The sequence below is a fragment of the Haliotis asinina genome, chromosome 14 (genome assembly GCF_037392515.1).
Source record: "Haliotis asinina isolate JCU_RB_2024 chromosome 14, JCU_Hal_asi_v2, whole genome shotgun sequence".
NCBI lineage: Eukaryota > Metazoa > Mollusca > Gastropoda > Lepetellida > Haliotidae > Haliotis > Haliotis asinina.
In genome coordinates, this window is record NC_090293.1 from 20028370 (window position 1) to 20046669 (window position 18300).

At 39.1% G+C, this 18300-nt stretch overlaps 1 protein-coding gene across 1 annotated transcript; it reads right to left on the bottom strand.

Moving 5' to 3' along the window:
* Positions 1–2996: 2996 nt before the first annotated feature.
* Positions 2997–18291, bottom strand: LOC137261739 (ER degradation-enhancing alpha-mannosidase-like protein 2). Its single transcript, XM_067799522.1, has 10 exons — positions 18128–18291; positions 17192–17302; positions 14237–14388; positions 13494–13619; positions 12762–12973; positions 11012–11153; positions 8528–8652; positions 7804–7948; positions 7318–7439; positions 2997–6898 (listed from the first exon to the last, which is right to left on the bottom strand). Exons 1-10 carry the CDS (start codon positions 18253–18255, stop codon positions 6008–6010), a joined length of 2154 nt encoding a protein of 717 aa, XP_067655623.1. The 5' UTR covers positions 18256–18291; the 3' UTR covers positions 2997–6007.
* Positions 18292–18300: the final 9 nt, after the last annotated feature.

An 18300-nucleotide genomic window follows, 5' to 3' on the forward strand; every position in this document is an offset into this window, starting at 1 on the left:
GTTTTTCTATATCATGCAAGCGTTAAATATGCTGATTTAAAGTGAAATTTGAAGGCTAAGACATTCCGTAGCTAGTTTTTAATGATAGAAACGTTATGACACAAGTTTGAAGTGAAGTGGTAACACTGGGGTAGAGATGTTTTGTAGCGTGAAGCTTGCATTTCTATAAAGTGTTATTCTAAAATATAAACATTCGTTTACATCGAGTTCGAGGTAGCAAACTTGAGTAGTTTAGCTTAACAAAGCTCTACCCCAAAATGTTTTGAAATAAAGTGTAGTTTTGCCCTTAACTACCAAAAAATCAAAGCACTCAGTCTACCGTCCTCGTGCTTTAATTGTGATAGTTCAGGGTTATAGTAGTTCAGGGCAAAAGCTATACTTTATTACAAAGCACACTGGGGTAGAGCGAACGTAGGGGCGGTGGAGTAGCCTTGTGGTTAACGCGTTCGCTCGTCACGCCGAAGACCGGGTTCGTTTCCCCACATGGGTGAAATGTGTGAAGCCCATTTTCTGGTGTCTCCCGCCGTGATATTGCTGGAATATTGCTAAAAGCGGCGTAAAACTAAACTTACTCACTAGAGCGAACGCTACATCTTTTCTATGTGGTCAGTATGGTTCCCTGCAGTGAGTGTCTTCTTCACAAGACGGGTACTGCGGGTAGCGCACGTGAGGAAGACGGGTAGCGCAAGTAGAGCACGTGCATTGCGCAGTCAAAGAAAAGGTGCTGACTGCCGGTCACACCGGCTGTTCCATCAGAACACAAAACATTTGCACAAATTGAAAACAATACATATTTGTGTTTTACATTCGTGACGGTTCAGAAGTCAGAAGAAACACTGCTCCTCGTTTTTGGCAGCAAAGGTAAACCCGCGGAGGAGTGGAAGTCCCGAAGGCCGACCAACTCGACGGTAGCACCGTGTGTCGGGTACTTATCCCTAGTGCATTGATGTAAACATTATTTTTGTTGTTTATTTTTTCAGGCAGATTATATCTAAAACGGTTGATACATTGTATCCTCGGGATGGTGGTTTTTGTTTTTTAAAATGTTGTCTTTGCTGTCTTACTCTGATTGTCGGATATCTTGCTTGTTTTTCTAATGATCCGCAACAGTGCGTGGAATGTACGAACTTTTCATTAAAATCAACCAGCTTACGGCCATCTGATGTCAACACTCTTGCTATACCGTGTACCCCATGGGATCTATTATAAGGTACCAGGGCGTATTGATATCGATCGTTACATAATTTTTAAAAGAATGAGTGAGTGAGAGAGTTTAGTTTTACGTCGCACTCAGCAATATTCCAGCTATATGTCGGCGGTCTGTAAATAATCGAGTCTGGACCAGACAATCCAGTGATTAACAGCACGAGCATCGATCATTGTTATTATTGAAAAAGATATTTTACACAAAAACGGTTGATAAACGGGTTTACAAAAGATTTCGGGACATTCCTCCTCACAGGGTCCACAATGTCACGTAAACCCTCGTGGTCAGTCGTGGCTTCTCCTACACATCAACACATAAAGTGTTCTCATATGACCCTCACATATCCTGCAAGGACCCTTAAAACTAATAATTAGTAGTCAGTGGGACCCCATATTTGGAAGTCGAGGTACAACCTTGTACGATGTTGCGAATGTTCCTTAAAACCAGGAAGCAATATTGTGTCCTGTAGGTAATCAAGTTACAATCTGTGCATCAAATCAACTTGAGAAGATATTTGTTACATTCATTAGCTCGTCCTGCAACCAATAAAAAGTTCATTTAAATTCAAGGACACTTATCATTTGTACAAGAGGATACCTAGTCACGTTTGCAATATTTAACTAATATTGCTACCATCTGTAACTAGAAACAATATAAAATATCATGAGCAGTAAGCCACCACGAATCACACTGCCGGGCCAGGGACTTGCCCCAAAGGAAATAATACATGCTTTTGGGCAGACAAGTGTAGCAATAATGTAGTTCATTGTTTTAACTATTATTTCTAAGTATTAAAAATAATGATTATGCACCTGTTTCAGTTTTGAAAGGCATAACTGAGCTACACATAAAACCTCTAACAACCCCTCTAGTGTCTCATCTACCTGCAGGGGTTGTGGTGTAGCCTATTGGTTAAAGCATTCGCTCATCACAGGGAAGGCCTAGGTTCAATTCCCCACATGGATACAATGTGTGAAGCCCATTACAGGTGTCCCCGGACATGACATTGTTGGAATATTGCTAAAAGCAGCATAAAGCTATACTCACTGACTCATCTTCCTGATAAGTGTGGATTAGATTCCAGCTGAAAATATAAATCCCTGCCAACTTACATCACTAGTTGCATTTCAAGAATGGAGCATTTGCCTCCTTCAAGACATTTGTCAGTGTTGAATTCTGGACACCTGCAAGAGCACTGAATTTTCTGCTATCCTTTGCTTCTGCCTATTAACTGATCATTGCACTGACAATCTGTGATTGTAAATCTCTGTGTAGTAAAACTGTGTTTGTCCATTTACTTTTCAATTAATTACTGACCACATGAAATCATTTCCTGATTTCACAAACTCTTACTGGCCCAGGGTAGAACTAGTCTTCAGCAACACATTCTTGTGAGAGGGAACTAAGTGATGAGGCAGCTGGTAGAGAGTGAAATTATCACTCTTTGAGAAAGAGTCACGTAAACATTAACATCAAACATATTGTGTCATAAAATCAGGGCAAGTGGAAAATTAGTCAGGACAAGTGACTTTCTAGAAGTCACTTGCCCTGTGGCAAGTCGCATTTTTAAAAAAATTGAACCCCTGCCTTAGAGGTAATATTGCTACATGCTTCCTTAATCAACCAACTATCAACTGATTTCACAATTTCATTACGAGCACATTTGTGCAATTTCTTTCTGGTCACCTCTTAACATTTACAACAGGCACTGCATACTGAGAGCCTATCTTGCAACATAATCAAAAGAGGTACCTATACTTCCACAAAAAAACAACACTGACAACCAACATAAAATCAACTTGGTTATTCAACCTTTTCTTTTTGAAAATATGGAATGAACAACAAGACACAGTACACCAAAGTACAGAATATCTATCTCCCATGAACCCTAATAGTCTATCAAGATGTATAAAACATAGAGTGTAAAATATAGTTCTGAAATAGAACACATGGATGAATTTAATAAAATCAGAGCCCATTGATTCTCTGAATGACCACAATCTGTAATTCGACACATAATTAAGTATATAAGTCCAAGCATCCATGTCTTATTCATCATATGTTAATGTCAGGACTTCATTGGAATCAAGAACTGGTTTTACTAACCCCTTAAACTTCTAAAACTAGTGGGTATGAGAGGCAATCATCTTTAACGGTATTCAAGTTACATCATGGAAAGTCAAATGTTCTCTCGCACCGTTAACGAATCCAGAACAAAGCAGCGTGAATAATCACCCATACTTGCCCATATGAACACGTCTTACCCATCCTAAGGCAACACCACTGGCTTGAAGTTAAGCATTGTATCACATTCAAACATCTTCTCGTGTATACCGCACTTAATGTGTACTCCTCACCACAATATCTCAAAGACCCTCTCAATCTGTATCAGCCCACAAGAACTCTCAGATCCTCAACCACACAGCAACTCTTCATCCCATCCACTTTCACTCAACTCACTGAAACTGTATTCTCGACTCTGGAACTCCATCCAATTGGATGTCAGATCTGTTGACTCAAAAAGTCTCTAAAAGTGTTTTCGTTTAGCCAATAACTCTTGTCTAGTTATCATCACTTTGTTAACTTGTATTCATACTAGGCTCTGTGCACTACTGGCTTCCATGTTATCCTTTTACCCGTTGTCTTTATCATCACTTGTTTGTGTTCCAGTATTAAAGAAGTTGTCATCCATATACAGTTATCCTATTTACTTCCAACTTCTAAAATATGCCTCTCAAGCAAGTAACGCGTGTCACACCGAAAACCTGGGTGCGATTCCCCACATTGACACAATATGCCAAGCCCATTCCTGCTGTCCCCAGCCGCGATACTGCTAGAATACTGCTAAAAGTGGATTAAAACTAAACTCGCTCACTAAGGCATGTGTCTCAACACAGTAAAGTGTAGCACCCGGAACTGAGCCACCTGTGGTCCTTTCCAAAATAAACAGTCTTTAACACACACTGCTGCATTTCATTCTTTTCTTGTGAAGAAACAAGATACTGGCATACAAATATGTTATCAGTCATTCACCGGCACAGTTTGCTTCATTTATCAAAAACATTCACTCATCTCAAACATGATAGCGAATTTTGATTTCATAGTTCCTGGGTCCCATTCAACTGATCAAATGCAGGGATTTACAGGATGCATTTTTCCTGCGTCCTATACGCATAAATATTGACAACGGACGCAATGAAATAGATTTGCGCATCTACAGGGATGCAGAAGAAGTCCAAATACTTTTTTTTATATATATTAACCAAGCAACAATAAATTATCCGTGAGTCTGCTACTAGCCGGTTCATGATATCATTCACAGTTTAATCTCATTAACAGTAACTGAATTGCAACAACATTATAACATAGTATCAGTAATAATATTTAAGTGTATAGGACCCCCATTTTGTAGTCAAGGACCCCTGAAAATTAAGAGCATGACTCCCAGGGATCCTCAAATGCAGGATTCATGGTAAATAAATCCTGTAAATGTATGCGAGTTACAACCATTTTTGCACTCAAAATAATGTAAGCCTCTCTGTTATAACAAAAGCGTTTGTCAGGTATGATCATTTGTGAATGTCTTTAGTTTAAAGTATGTGAGTTCCGAGCAGCTGATGTGACAGCATTTATCTTTGGGGAGGATCCCAGTAGCACTGTTGAATTAACATACTCTGTGTACACTACCAGCGCACAGACACCATTTCACAGATAGTTCTTGTGTGACTGTCAGTTCTAGCAACATAACTGAAAATGTCACCTTTTCCCAAACTTTGCTCAATACTCAAGTTTTTCCAGTCTTCCCATTGAGGCAACATGTGATATTACACAGCCATTGGATTAAAAAAATAACCTCATCAATTGCACATACATTCAACATTAATAAATATGACAAACATTCATTAATGATTATGAATATTGAAGTGATAGCCGTCTTCATGAACTTTTAACCTGTAGCAATTCACCATAGAATTGTTTATAAATACACCATCATGAACATGTCTGGTTGAACATGTTTTATGATCAGATCAGGAATAGGCCCCAACATGTTGTATCAAAGAATAAAGGGAAGATGAAATCCAGAAAATTCTTCATGTTCATCAAATATAACCTTAAAAATGCCAATCAAGCATCTAAGCAAGAGTGGAAATAACCCACTGCCGTATGTCGCAGTCCAGTGATTTCTTCTGTCGAGCATGCAAATTTGTATATCATGCTGTACTGGTGTCCGGTTGACATGCCAACATTAATTATGTAGCTTATTTTATAAACAAGAAAATCAACTGGTACTGTGGAAAAACTTTCAGGCCGAGTAATTTTGCTTGTGCCGCTGTACTAAAGTACAGGAAAGATTTTAAAGTAATTTCCAACCCTGCGAAGTTGATTTAAATCCATCTTAGTATGTAGTTAAATTCAAACTAGTGGTCTTGAGTAGATCTGAGTAGACAACATACTTTTATGACCAAACATGAATGTGAAAGTCTCCTTTTAACTACATGTAATATTTTTTAGATGTTTAAATGACATTCCTAAGCATCAGACAAGGATGTACTAGCCGAATTCTGATTGTATTATTTTAGACAGTTAACTGACCTGGTAACATTAAGTTCTTATATGCATTGCAGGTTGTAAGGCCAGAACAGTTCACCTACCAACAAGGCACTGTTTACATTCAAAAACCAATGCAAAAATTTCCCTTGCACATATACCTACATAAAATTCCCATAAATAATCGCCCCAAATTAAAACAAAAAGGTTTCAAATTACACAAGGTGTTGTAACCATAAACAAAAAATATATCTAACTGTCATCAAACATTTCACCCATAACTGACAAACGCATGTGGAAAGGCAAAGCTTGACACTTCATCATGCTAGGAACATATGTGTAGTTCAACTCATAGTCCTTCATCTCTCTGTATAGATGATTGATGTTAGGGTGTTCAGATATATTTTTATCACTTCCTCCTGTTAAACCAGTAAATATCTCCAACAGCTTAGCAGCAAGATGTAAAGAATGTTTCTTCCGATAATTATTTGTAGTCTTTTCTTCAAGTTTTAACATGTTTGGGTTCTCTGACTTGGACTTGCTGCTTACTTCTGGTACACTTGGACCAATCTCTGAGCTCTCGTTGCGACTGTTCTCCACAGATTTATCTTTGTGATCTGTTGTGTCCACAGTCTTATAAGTGACCTTGACATTGACACGACCATCATCGGCAACTTGTGATGAAACATCTGAAACTACCTCCTTGGCATCTTCAACTTCCTCATCATTCGAGTCAGCTTCAATCACAACTTTCATTGCTTCAACCTTCTGTTTAGGCATGACCTTCACCTTCTGTTTCAACTTCTTCCCTTCTATAAGACTCTCCTTAACTTCAGTGATGTCCAACAGTTCGAGGAGGTTTAGATTATCATGGAACTCCTGCAGTTCTGCATCCTCAGATGCTTTCTGGGCACTGCAGCAGTGAATGGCAGCAACATCCACTGGATGAGCCTCTGTGTTGAATATGTACCCACCAGTGTCTATGACACATTCACCACTGGGTGTCTTGATGACTTTACCATGGTTGCCTTGATTGTGTATGAAGTTGTTTTCATCAAACAGCAGGTACAGGTATTTGGTGGTCTCTGCTAGGAAGAAAGATTCCATCCTGTCTTCAAGGCGATGGTAGCGTACATCTTTAACCTGGATGTAATATATAGTGAATGTTATGCACGTTGCAGACATACCAGCAAGTTTGTATAACAATCCACACACTAAAGATTTTACTAGCATTTCCAAACTGAGAGGAAAGGCCAAGGACCTGTTTAGCTTCAGTATAACCACTCACTACTTCTGTCATGCATTTTTCATTTAATTTCAATTAAAAGTACAAAGCTTCAATCTTTTTCAAATTATGTCTATTCTTTTAGAAATTGTTTTACTTGGCCAGTTAAGGTAAACTCAGCATAACAACATAAACAATAGTCTCAGTGTTTTGTGTAAACATGGCCATCTTGCATTAACAGACAAAACATTTTTGTGTAGCACCTGAGGAGATGAGATTTAAGCTATTTTTAATTCAAATCTATAGTGAGGGTAACATAAACATGAGTTCAACTGACTGTAGCATATCCACATGGTGTCCTAGCACTGTGTTCAATGGCTTCCAAGATGTCAATGCCTATCTCCAGGATGTAGGGGTCTCTCGTAGCCTGGTACAGGTACATGGCACTCTCTATTAACTCTGAAAAAATGAGTTGTGTTTTATGACACTGACATTGACACTGACTTACTGTATCATGATGGCCAGTAGATGATAATAATCTTCAAAAACGTACTTATATATCTGACCCGTGAAGGTCCCGCAGTAGAATAGGCCTTCAGCAACCCATGCTTGACATAAAGAGCCAACTATCAGGGTCGGGTGGTCAGGCTCGATGATTGTGCAGATCGATGCTCATGTTGTTGATCACTGAATTGTCTGGTCTAGACTTGATTATTTACAGACCACCGCCACCATATAGCTGGAATATTGCTGAGTTCTCCATTCTCTGTAGGGTGAGCTCAATATCAACAGTGACATACACCTCATCTTATGAGATACCCACCTGGCCTGAGGGGGTATCCCTCTCTGCCCTGGTGCACCTCAGACTTGGGAATGTTGTAATACTCCGGGGTGAACCCAAACTGCTTCCACACCTGGTGGTAGTTGTGTAGTGTCTTCATGCCCTTCTCTACACTACCAATCATTCCCTGCAACAATGAGGTCATCTGTAGGCCTTCTCTCATGTTGTCTTACACTCAGTAGTATTCCTGCCATATTATGCCTGGCAGAAAATGATAAAGTGTGGAACAGATTTTTCAGTGATTGATTTTCTTGAGAACGATTCATATTATGGCATCCTAATTATACCTTGCAACATTTTCACTGAGCTTATACACAGTTAAATGACACTCTCTGAATCTCACCTGTACCACTACAAGGAAACATCTAGATGAAAAACTCATGATTATATATTAATGTTCTTTTTACACTGATAAAGATGTCACCCATGAAGGTCCCGGGGTAGAACAGGCCTTCCAAGCTTGCCATAAGAGGCGACTGTTCTTGTCGAAAGAGGCGACTAACGGGATCAGGTGGTCAGGCTCGCCGACTTGGTTGACACATGTCATCGGTTCCAAATTGCTCAGATCAATGCTCATGTTGTTGATCACTGGATTGGCTGGTCCAGACTTAATTATTTACAGACCGCCACCATATAGCTGGAATATTGCTGAGTGCAGCGTAAACCTTAACTCACTCACTCACTCGCTAATAATGGAATGGAATACCTGTACACCAGGCCAGTAGCAGTCTAGGGATGTAAAGACTGGCAGAGTTATCCCCCCTTTCTTCATGTTGGCCCACATGTACCAATCATCCCTTTTCAGATACTTCTCCACAGTTGCTTCATACTCTGTCAGGACCAAATATCAAGAGCACATTAAAAAGAACCAAATCAAAGATGAATGTTTTCAAAACAACCTATCCCTGCAATCTATGCATTTCCTGATGTCTGATAAGAAGATAAGAGGACTAATTTTCATTTGGATCCAGTGTCCATATTTTGTACCTTGATATTCAATCTTGTAATAATGTCATAAATCACTGCATTGCTAAAAGGTTCAACCAATAATACTTTGACTGGCTGCTCACAGTTATCTAACTACAGTGGACTCTGGCAATATCGGCCTCTGTAAACATCGGCATTCTGTCTACAACGGCATAAAGTTTCAGTCCAGGCAGAAATGTTCTTAATTATCATATAAAAACATCTGTAAACATTGGCTTCTGTCTACTCTGAATATCGGCATTGTTTTTCAGTCCCAACGAACAATTTGTTATGAAAACAAATCCATAAAAACCGGCACATGACAGACGGCGCAACCCTTTGATGCAGTTAGGTTCAAATGTTGTAACAACAATTCGCTATTACTACCCGAGATTATTCAGAAATGGGAAGTGTCAATTAGTGTCTTGTTAATTAGGGAGTGATACGTGTCCCTTACATAGAGTGATGAATAGTGGCAGTTTGACTGTAAACACTGTAACAACACATTTCCGGATATTATTCAGAAACGGGAAGTGTCAATCAGTATTCTATAGCTAAATATACACATTTATTCAGTAATTCGGCGTCATAGCCTAGAATACAATTATACTTGACAGAACACGTCACGTGGTAAACAATACAGCAATATTTCTCTTTCCATTGATGCCTCAATATAAACACATTTTTAAGAAAAATGGCGAGAGCTCGTAAGGTATCCTCATTATTTGCGTTTAATGTATTACGCGAGAGTTTCATTGAATAGTGCTTTACATTGGATAGTCTTTGGTTCGACAAAGTTTGTCGTCAATTAAAGTCAGAAAAATACAGGTTATTAAACAGATACAGAAGATATCAGTGTGATAATAATTTACGTCAGTATTTAAAGGCTAAGGCTGAATTCAAACATTGTTGTAGTTCCAAAAAGATATTATACGACCAGAAAATTGCGGGGCATATTTCATCTCAGGCACTACTTGGAGACTGTAAAAGTTTTTGGCAAACTTTTAAACGTGCCCTTTCTGGTAATTCTAATATAGGTGATTCTCCAATTTCGCCGCAAACTTGGTTATCAGTTTTTTGTTAACTAGTGAGTGGTACATGTCACATACATAGAGTAATTAGAAAGTGCAGCTGAGGACATTGTTCTCGAGGCATCGGCACAGAAAATACAAAGCTAGATCAGTGACTTTTTTACAGTGTGAACAACCTTGTTATTATTTGAATGTGTAATAAATGACTTCATTCTGAGACTGCCTTGTTCCTTATCAAACATCTTGTTAATGCTAACGAGACAGTATGACTTCCGTTGTGTGTCAGCGTCATGAGGCAAACTGCCTATACCGGCACTTTGTCAAAACCGGCATTTTTATTTGGTCCCCAGTGGTGCTGGTATTGACAGAGTCCACTGCAAACGTTTTATTTTAATTTTGAGTTGTTTCTTTTTTCAAGAAAGCATGTTTCATGTCGTATATATTTCAACAATCTGGAATTTTGAAATATAGTCAGCACTCAGGATAACTGGTAATGTAAACTCTTATTGATATCACACTTTTCACTTTCAACTATTTTCAGACGTCCATGTTATTTTCACTTTGTCTGCAGCAGATGCATTGGATATTGGTCCATTATATGAATACTGACACATACATTCATCAAAAATGTAACTGCCTGTTATTAATCATATAACTTATATAATTATTATATTTCACTTTTATTCATTTGCTGTAGCATAAAACATAATCATTCATTTACGCAAGTCAACCGATGCAAGACACCCTAAAATCATTCTTTCCACAAAGTGTTTGTTCATTTCAAGTACATTTATGTGTAAAATATGATTCATCAATAGGCAGTTTATGATATACCTAGAAATCAATTTACAAGCTCACTAAAAATATGCAGCTGCACTAAACAGACTGATTATTTCAGGTCAAAAGCGTATACAAACATAGCGATGGAATAATTATTCTACATAAAGATGTGGCATAAAGATGTCCACATTTGACATTAAACTCAAGGATGAAACTGAATTTCTTCTTTGTTGAGCAACGTGAAAGTACATGCTTACACTATAATCACACGTACAGGCAGCACAATTCAAGAATTCTTGGATATCATCCGAGACTCATGGGAAAAAAACAACAACCAGTCCTGGGGAATTGTTCTAGATCAGTGGCCCTAATAACAGAAAGTCTGCTACTAATACAAGCCCTACTAAACGAACCTTTGAACATTTCAAGCAGTTCTGGGATCTGGAACATAACAGCGCCCTTGGCCAGGTATTCGAAGTACGAGTCTATCCCTCCACCAATACCAGAGTCAATTGCTGTCCATTTCCCTTCACCAACATCAACATGGTTACCCACCTGTGGCAGACAAAACAAATCATCTTTAGTTAGTCATTACTAATTTGAAAAAAAAACACTCAGTATGTCATTTCAGTTCCTTCTGTTCTCCAATAATTAGATCTTTTAAGAACAAAAAATAAAATGCAGGCTAGAAAACAAGATCTGAAATGTCAAATAATATATCAGTGTTCTTGTAGACAGAGTCTGTGGTCGAGTGGACAGATCATCTGCCTATAGTGTCATACCAAAATACATTAAATGATGATGTTTACTGTAGAACTGTATGGTAATATCAGTATATTGCAATATGCCTTTCAAACAATACATACTGCTGTTTTTCCTTAGAACCTGTATATTGTGTAATAAAAGTATTCAAGTTTTGTTAATATCTCTATGATTTAAGTGTAAATCCACAAAGACTTCATTCACACTGAAGTTTTACATTGTAAATAATTGACAGAACAGCATATTTTTCATACAAATAATTATGAAAAGAAAACACAACCCAGCCAAAATCATATCACTGTTTGAGATTTCTGTTACCTGGCTTCATTATGTAGAAAACAGGCTCTGCATGTACAATAAATGCAACACACTGTCAAACACTGAAGCTCCCAGTATATCGTAATACATATTGGAATACAGGTACCAGAATTGAAATATATTGCAGTACAGTTTATTTGCCAGTACACAACCCCAACTTATTGTATGGCAAATTAGTGGCTAGAGAGTTCACACCATTAGCAAAGGTCTGTGGTTGCTTGGCCACAAAAAAATGATATGTGTTGATACCCTGTAGATGCTCAGTGGTATTGTAGATAAAGAGTGTGACTAAGAGTAGAAGGACTCTACCTGGTCGTGTCCAAACAGCCACACACACATGCATGCACAGAGAGAAAGGTGAAATAAAATATAAACACAAAGCAAAACCTCATTTCACCTCAAAGTGATTGAGAACCCAGTTAACCAGTTCAGCTGGAGCAGGGGTAGTTGAGTGGTGAAAGTGTTGGTTCATCACACAAAAGACCTGAGTTTGATTCCCTAAATGGTTACAATGTGCTAAACCCATTTCCGGAGTTCAGTGTTGTTGTATTGCTGGAATATTGCAAAAAGCAGCACAACCCTCCCCCACTTCACTCACTCATGCACTAGTTCCCACTGAAGACAGTTTTATGGTGATAGCCTACTGAGCTACTATGCAGCAAAATAATACAGCTACTCACTGAAATACAATATACCTGTGGTAATTTTGAGTTGACCCAGGCTTGTTTGATACTCTTTCAGCCATGTGATATGTAAGATAACAACAAGTACCATCTTATAAAGATTCTCAATCCACTCCACCTTGAAAGGGCACCTCATACCACAACGGGATTAAACTGAACACTTTCCTCTACACCAATATGCTGCACCTTCAGGTGTCAGGCAGTAAGGGTCTCAAACCACACCTCCCTTTTTTCATTATTTGCCAGGGCCAGGAAAGATGACAACATGTAGCATTATGAATAGTCTTTTCGTATGATGTAACCTTGGGGTCCAACCACAGACCTCCTGCTCTACCGGCAAACAGAATTGATCAGTTAGGTAAGACTAAGAGAGCTGCAGAGTAAGTGAAATGGGGCTTACCATCCCAATTTGTGATCTGATATCCCATAATGTCCTGAGTGCCCGCATGGCTACTTTCTCAAAAATAGGATCCCCTGTCAACCGGCTAAGTGCACCAAACTCTACAAGGAATGTGCCCACACCTGCTGTACAGGTAACAGTTGTCTCCCCTTTGGGAACACCATGACGAAGGTTGACAGTGCCATATGGCATCCCAGTTGGTGTGTCAAAAGCTGGAAGAAAAATAATGATAAAGCAGAGTAAAGGAGTCTGATACAGTGTAATAACTCACACTGAAGTTAAGTCCATGGATTATACCACCATCTGATTGATACATCTCTGCTTCTAAATTCAAAAGCATTCAGACAAGCATGTATGACTCCTGTATTAAAAAATAAACTTAGACAGATTCTGAATTATTATTAGGATTATAATGTTGTGGAAATTGTACACATACTGTCATTTCTGAATATAAAGGCATGTACACCTTCTCGGTAGTATGCTCACAGGTTTTTGTGTATCTTGTGTAGGTTTTCCTCTGGTAAGGAAAAAATAAGTTAGACAGGTGACATCTGATTAACCAAGTATTTTAGTTTGGGCAGGTAACAGTTTGTCTTATATAGTTTTCTATGTAGGGCTGTCAGATCGGTATATGATCAGATAGGTATAGTCATGGAGAGTAAAGATCTGATTAGATTGTGATGACTCAAACCAGAGTCAGTATCACGAGAACAATGCAGCATGGCCACCTACCGGGCAGGAGTTTCCTAGCAATGACTTCTGCCATCCTGAGTAGTGGGCCTGAGCAGGGCCAGCCTGGCTCCAGGACCATGTCAGCTTTGTGGCTCAACAGGTGGGCTGAGATCAAACCGCCTACAACTGTAACCATACATTAAACACACACTTCAGATCTACAGTTAGTCACAGATATTGAGTGATCTTACCTAAAATATAGAAGTGGAATCTAGAACAAGACTGCTTTACCGCCCTAGAATGGGGTCATTTTCATGTTTTAAGAAGACAGTGATTGACTATATGTCGGTTAACTCCCAATATCATGAGTTTGGTAACAAGATGAATGTAATCGTGCTATAAGATGTAGCATTAAGTATAGTATTTTTGTACAACGTAGCCTTGGAACCAAACCACCAACCTTCTGCTCTACAGGCAAACACTCAGTCAAATAGTCCACAGAGTTGATCAGTTACCCAAGAAAGCTGCAGACTACACAGTTTGATAATGAGATGAATGGAAAAAGCTATAAGCGGCAACAACATGTAGCATTAAGTATAGTCTTTTGGTATGATGTAGCCATGGAATCAAACCACAGACCTCCTGCTCTGTCGGCAACCACTCCATCCAGCACATCACAGAGTTGATCAGTTACCCAAGAAAGCTCCAGAAAACACAGTTTGGTTACGAGATGAATGGAATAATGCTAAAAGTGGCAACTCAAAATGAAAAAATCAAAATGATGAAGCTTGCAGTACTATTACCTCTGATATTGGTCTCAAAAACTGATGCATTGATGTCCATATCAAAGAAATCTTCAGACCGGTCTATAAGCATCTGGGCTATCCGGCGGAACTCACTGTGGTTACCCATGATGATGAGGGTGTCAAGGGCATCCACTAGAGTCAGTGAGTAGCTGTCCAAACACAAGCAACATGTTTTCACACATGGTTTTTCAGAAACATAAACATAACAAAATGACTGTGAGTGAGTGAGTGGGTGGGTGGGTGAGTGGGTGGATGGGTGGTTGGGTGGGTGAGTGAGTGAGTGAGTGAGTGTGTGAGGTTTTATGCTGCTTTTAAGGAATATTCCAGCAATATCACAGCTGAGGATACCAGAAAGAGGCTCTAGACATTGGTGCCCATATGGGGAATAGAACCCAGGTCTTCAGCATGATGAGCGAGCGCTTTAAGCACTAGGCTACCTAACCAGTGACCACCCTACAAAATCACTTGTAAAATAAACCGCTAGTTGAAACAAATAAGACTACTAGTGTCCTTGGCATGTGTTGTACAGTTAAATCCCGATGAGTCAAACGCTGGTATCTCGAATATCATGCATAACTTAAAGACCTGTCAGTCTTGACCATTTTTTTCTACCAGACATACCTACGTCTCAAATACATCAATAAGTTGAATTTATTACCTTGTCCCCAACGATTCGACTCATTGGGATTGACTTTATTTTATTTTGACAATCACTTAATATACTACCGACAGAAAATAAGGGAACCAAGAAATTGAATGTAGATGACTTTGACTGTGACAGGGTCCGTTATCGTGGCGTATCTCCCAAACGCAACATCCAATGACAATGGAATTTCACATAATGCATGCCCAGCACATGCTACACATGAATACAGAAGTTAACTCCTGTAAATGTACTGGAGAAGTCGCAATCACTAATGCAATAGAGATTGACACTTACTGACAGAAATGCCTCCGAGGCAGAATCTCGGTGAAGCAACAAAATGGAGAATTGTGGGGATGATAGAGGGGGGGACATCATTATGTGAAGTTGCCTGGCAGACGGGTAAATCAAAAAGTGTAATTTCACGCCTGTGGGATAAGTACTGTCAAACGGATGGGGTTGCAACGAGACCTGGGCGTGGTAGACCAAAATCAACGACACCACGACAGGATCGTCTCATTACGTTAATTGCTCTACGCGACAGGTTTAAATCGGCCCCTGCCATCAATAGAGAATTCCGCACACTCACTGGAAGACGCATTTCAACCTCAACCGTTAAAAATCGACTCTATCAAGCTCGTCTGAAAGCAAGACGGCCTTTCAAGGGTGTCACCCTTTCAGCTCACCATAAGCACCAAAGATTGGCATGGGCTAGGCAGCATCAGGGACCGGCTATGCGCCACTGGCGTTACACCATGTTCTCTGATGAGTCAAGGTTTTGCCTACGATTCACAGATGGCAGAAAACGTTGTTGGCGTCGGAGCGGGGAGCGATATGCCAGAGCAGCAATTCTTGACCATGATCGATATGGGGGTGTTAATGTCATGGTGTGGGGTGGGATTACACATGAGAGACGATCAGATTTGGTCATCATTTACAGACTGGTCAGCGATACGTTGACCACATATTGCGTCCTGTTGTGGCTCCATTGGCTAGAGTTATTGGCCAAAATTTGTATTCCAAGATGACAATGCCAGACCACATCGGGCCCGAATTGTCTCCGCTTATCTGCGACAAGAAGGTATCCAGACATTGGACTGGCCCTCTAAGTCCCCAGACCTGTCCCCAATTGAACATCTCTGGGACGTTCTTGGTCGAAGGGTGTACGCCAGGGACCCAGGACCCACCAACCTGGCCCAGCTTGGTGCAGCTCTCCAAGGGGAATGGCGGGCAATACCACGGGCAACCATCCGGAAATTGATTAACAGCATGCCATCAAGGTGCCGTGAATGTGTTGCCCAACATGGTGGACACACCAGATATTGAACTTGACGCCTAAAATTGATTTAGTGGATATTTAAAGCAGCTTCAAATTCGCTGTTATTTCATTAGTTCCCTTATTTCTTGTCGGTAGTATATTTTATTATGCTCTTAATATATTTACAGGAGTAAAAACAATTTCATTCATAATCTGACAAAAGGGTACACTTAACCAGTATGATGATGAAGATACTTTTCCCAAATTAGATATTGTATGTAAACATTGTTCATATTTTCTGTATTCACTCAGGACCAGGTACAGACCAAAGTACTCGACTTGTGAATTAATGTCAATACTAAAGTAGTGTCGGAAATAGAAATGTAACTGTTTTTAAGTTGTTACTCTGGATCCCTAAAACTTACACAACTGCAAACAGCACTCAAGGATATCTTATCTTAACTGTTATCTCTATCCTCCAGCAGACCCCAACCACTGTCTGCAACATCTGTCCTGGTTTTGGTTTTTTGAGACAACCCCTCCTACCTGTTTGATTTCATAGGTAAAGTGAGACGCCATGATAGCTACATCTGTAATAGTTTCAGTATTAAGGGTCTTTGGGGTTTTTTTTACGACAGCTATAGTTTATAAATAAAGCTAAGTAAAATTTCAATTAAAAAGTGTCCTTTGTAATACATTTTCATCAAAATCTAATTTACATAAAGCCCTGGTTTGTTTCAGATATTCAACTTTGAACATATTAAAAGAAAATATGCATTGCTCATTTCTACACTAATCTCTCCTGAGCAAAGTCCTTTTTTTAACGTTTCCTATCTCCCTACGACTGAAACTGTAGTTAGGCCAAACTTAGTTTAACAGATATTTTACACTTTCTCATGTTAACAACATAAATTGTAGGCATATAAATGAAAAGAAAAAAAATAATTTTTTTTTCTATTTCCGACAGTACTTTAGTCCACTGTTCGAAGCCTTGAAAGATAAAATTTCTTAGGTTGTTGGTTTAAAATATTCATTGCATATAATTATCTACCTTCCCCATGTATCCTGTCCATCACAAGAAAGTGGGCGGAGTTCATCATATGGATAGGCATATTTCAAGTAGCTGTCATATGCATGCTGGAACATCTGCACTACCCTCTCCCTGAAAAACATAATATTGAAACTCTTCACTTGCATCAACTTTCAACAGACAGTATTTGTGATCTTTTTCAAATCTCCTCTTGTCTGGTATTTTTGGTAAACACATGCTACTTAGTAGTGACTAGGGTCAACACAGGCAGTACATCCATGTACTATAGCTTGACAGAATATATGGTCTGAATATATACTGCACTGTCTTCTTTCTCACCTTCACATAACCACTTGTGTGTTGTGATGACCATGTAAACCTAGTTGCATGTGTAGTGAATAGCATTTCTGTCTACCTCAATACAATCTGTGTTTTCTGATAAACTAAGTTACATGAATAGCATCTTCAACGTTAAATCAACTGGGGGATGAAATGTATATGTATACATTAAACCTTCAAGCATGATTATCACCAGCCACTCATGCATTCTAATAACTGATACATATGGTACAAAGTAACTGTATTTTGTTATCATGATGTATTATTCATTAAGATACTGGAAACTACGATAAACGGCCCACTTCGTTCATGTTTGGAAATTTTCGACTTTGGTAGTATCTAGTTAATAACCAAATCAAGGAACTGGTGCTACATCAGTATATGGAAACATATTTCCATCATGTCCAGCATGAAAGAATTTGAAATATTTTGCAATAGTGCAATTGTGTTGATTGATTGTTTATTGGTGTAATCTTGATATCAATAAATGTTCACAAGGTTGTCGGATTTTCTCACAGTCTACGCCTTACAAAAAAAATATTTAGACGCAATCTCTCACGAAAACTGATGACACTGTTCAGTGTTATGACTGACGTGTCCAAAGGAAAGACAGTTCACCTATATTTCGCCATATCAATGTTCCGTGGCGTTTTGCCTTCATCTGCTCGTAGATGTGAACTCAAGAATATTAGAATCAAATATAGCGATCTCCCAAATATTATCTGACAAGAAAATAAACTCTTCATAATCTCTCCGCTTCCGTCGTCTGCCAGCCTGTATTCCGGAATGAT

Excerpts from the sequence above, each read along its gene's own strand:
- LOC137261739 (XM_067799522.1), bottom strand. The coding sequence starts at position 18,255 with ATGAAGAGTTTATTTTCTTGTCAGATAATATTTGGGAGATCGCTATAT. Across the intron at positions 17,303-18,127 it reads ATTGATATGGCGAAATATAG|GGAGAGGGTAGTGCAGATGT; the intron begins GTGAACTGTCTT and ends TATGTTTTTCAG. Across the intron at positions 7,949-8,527 it reads GCTACTGGCCTGGTGTACAG|GGAATGATTGGTAGTGTAGA; the intron begins GTATTCCATTCC and ends TCATTGTTGCAG.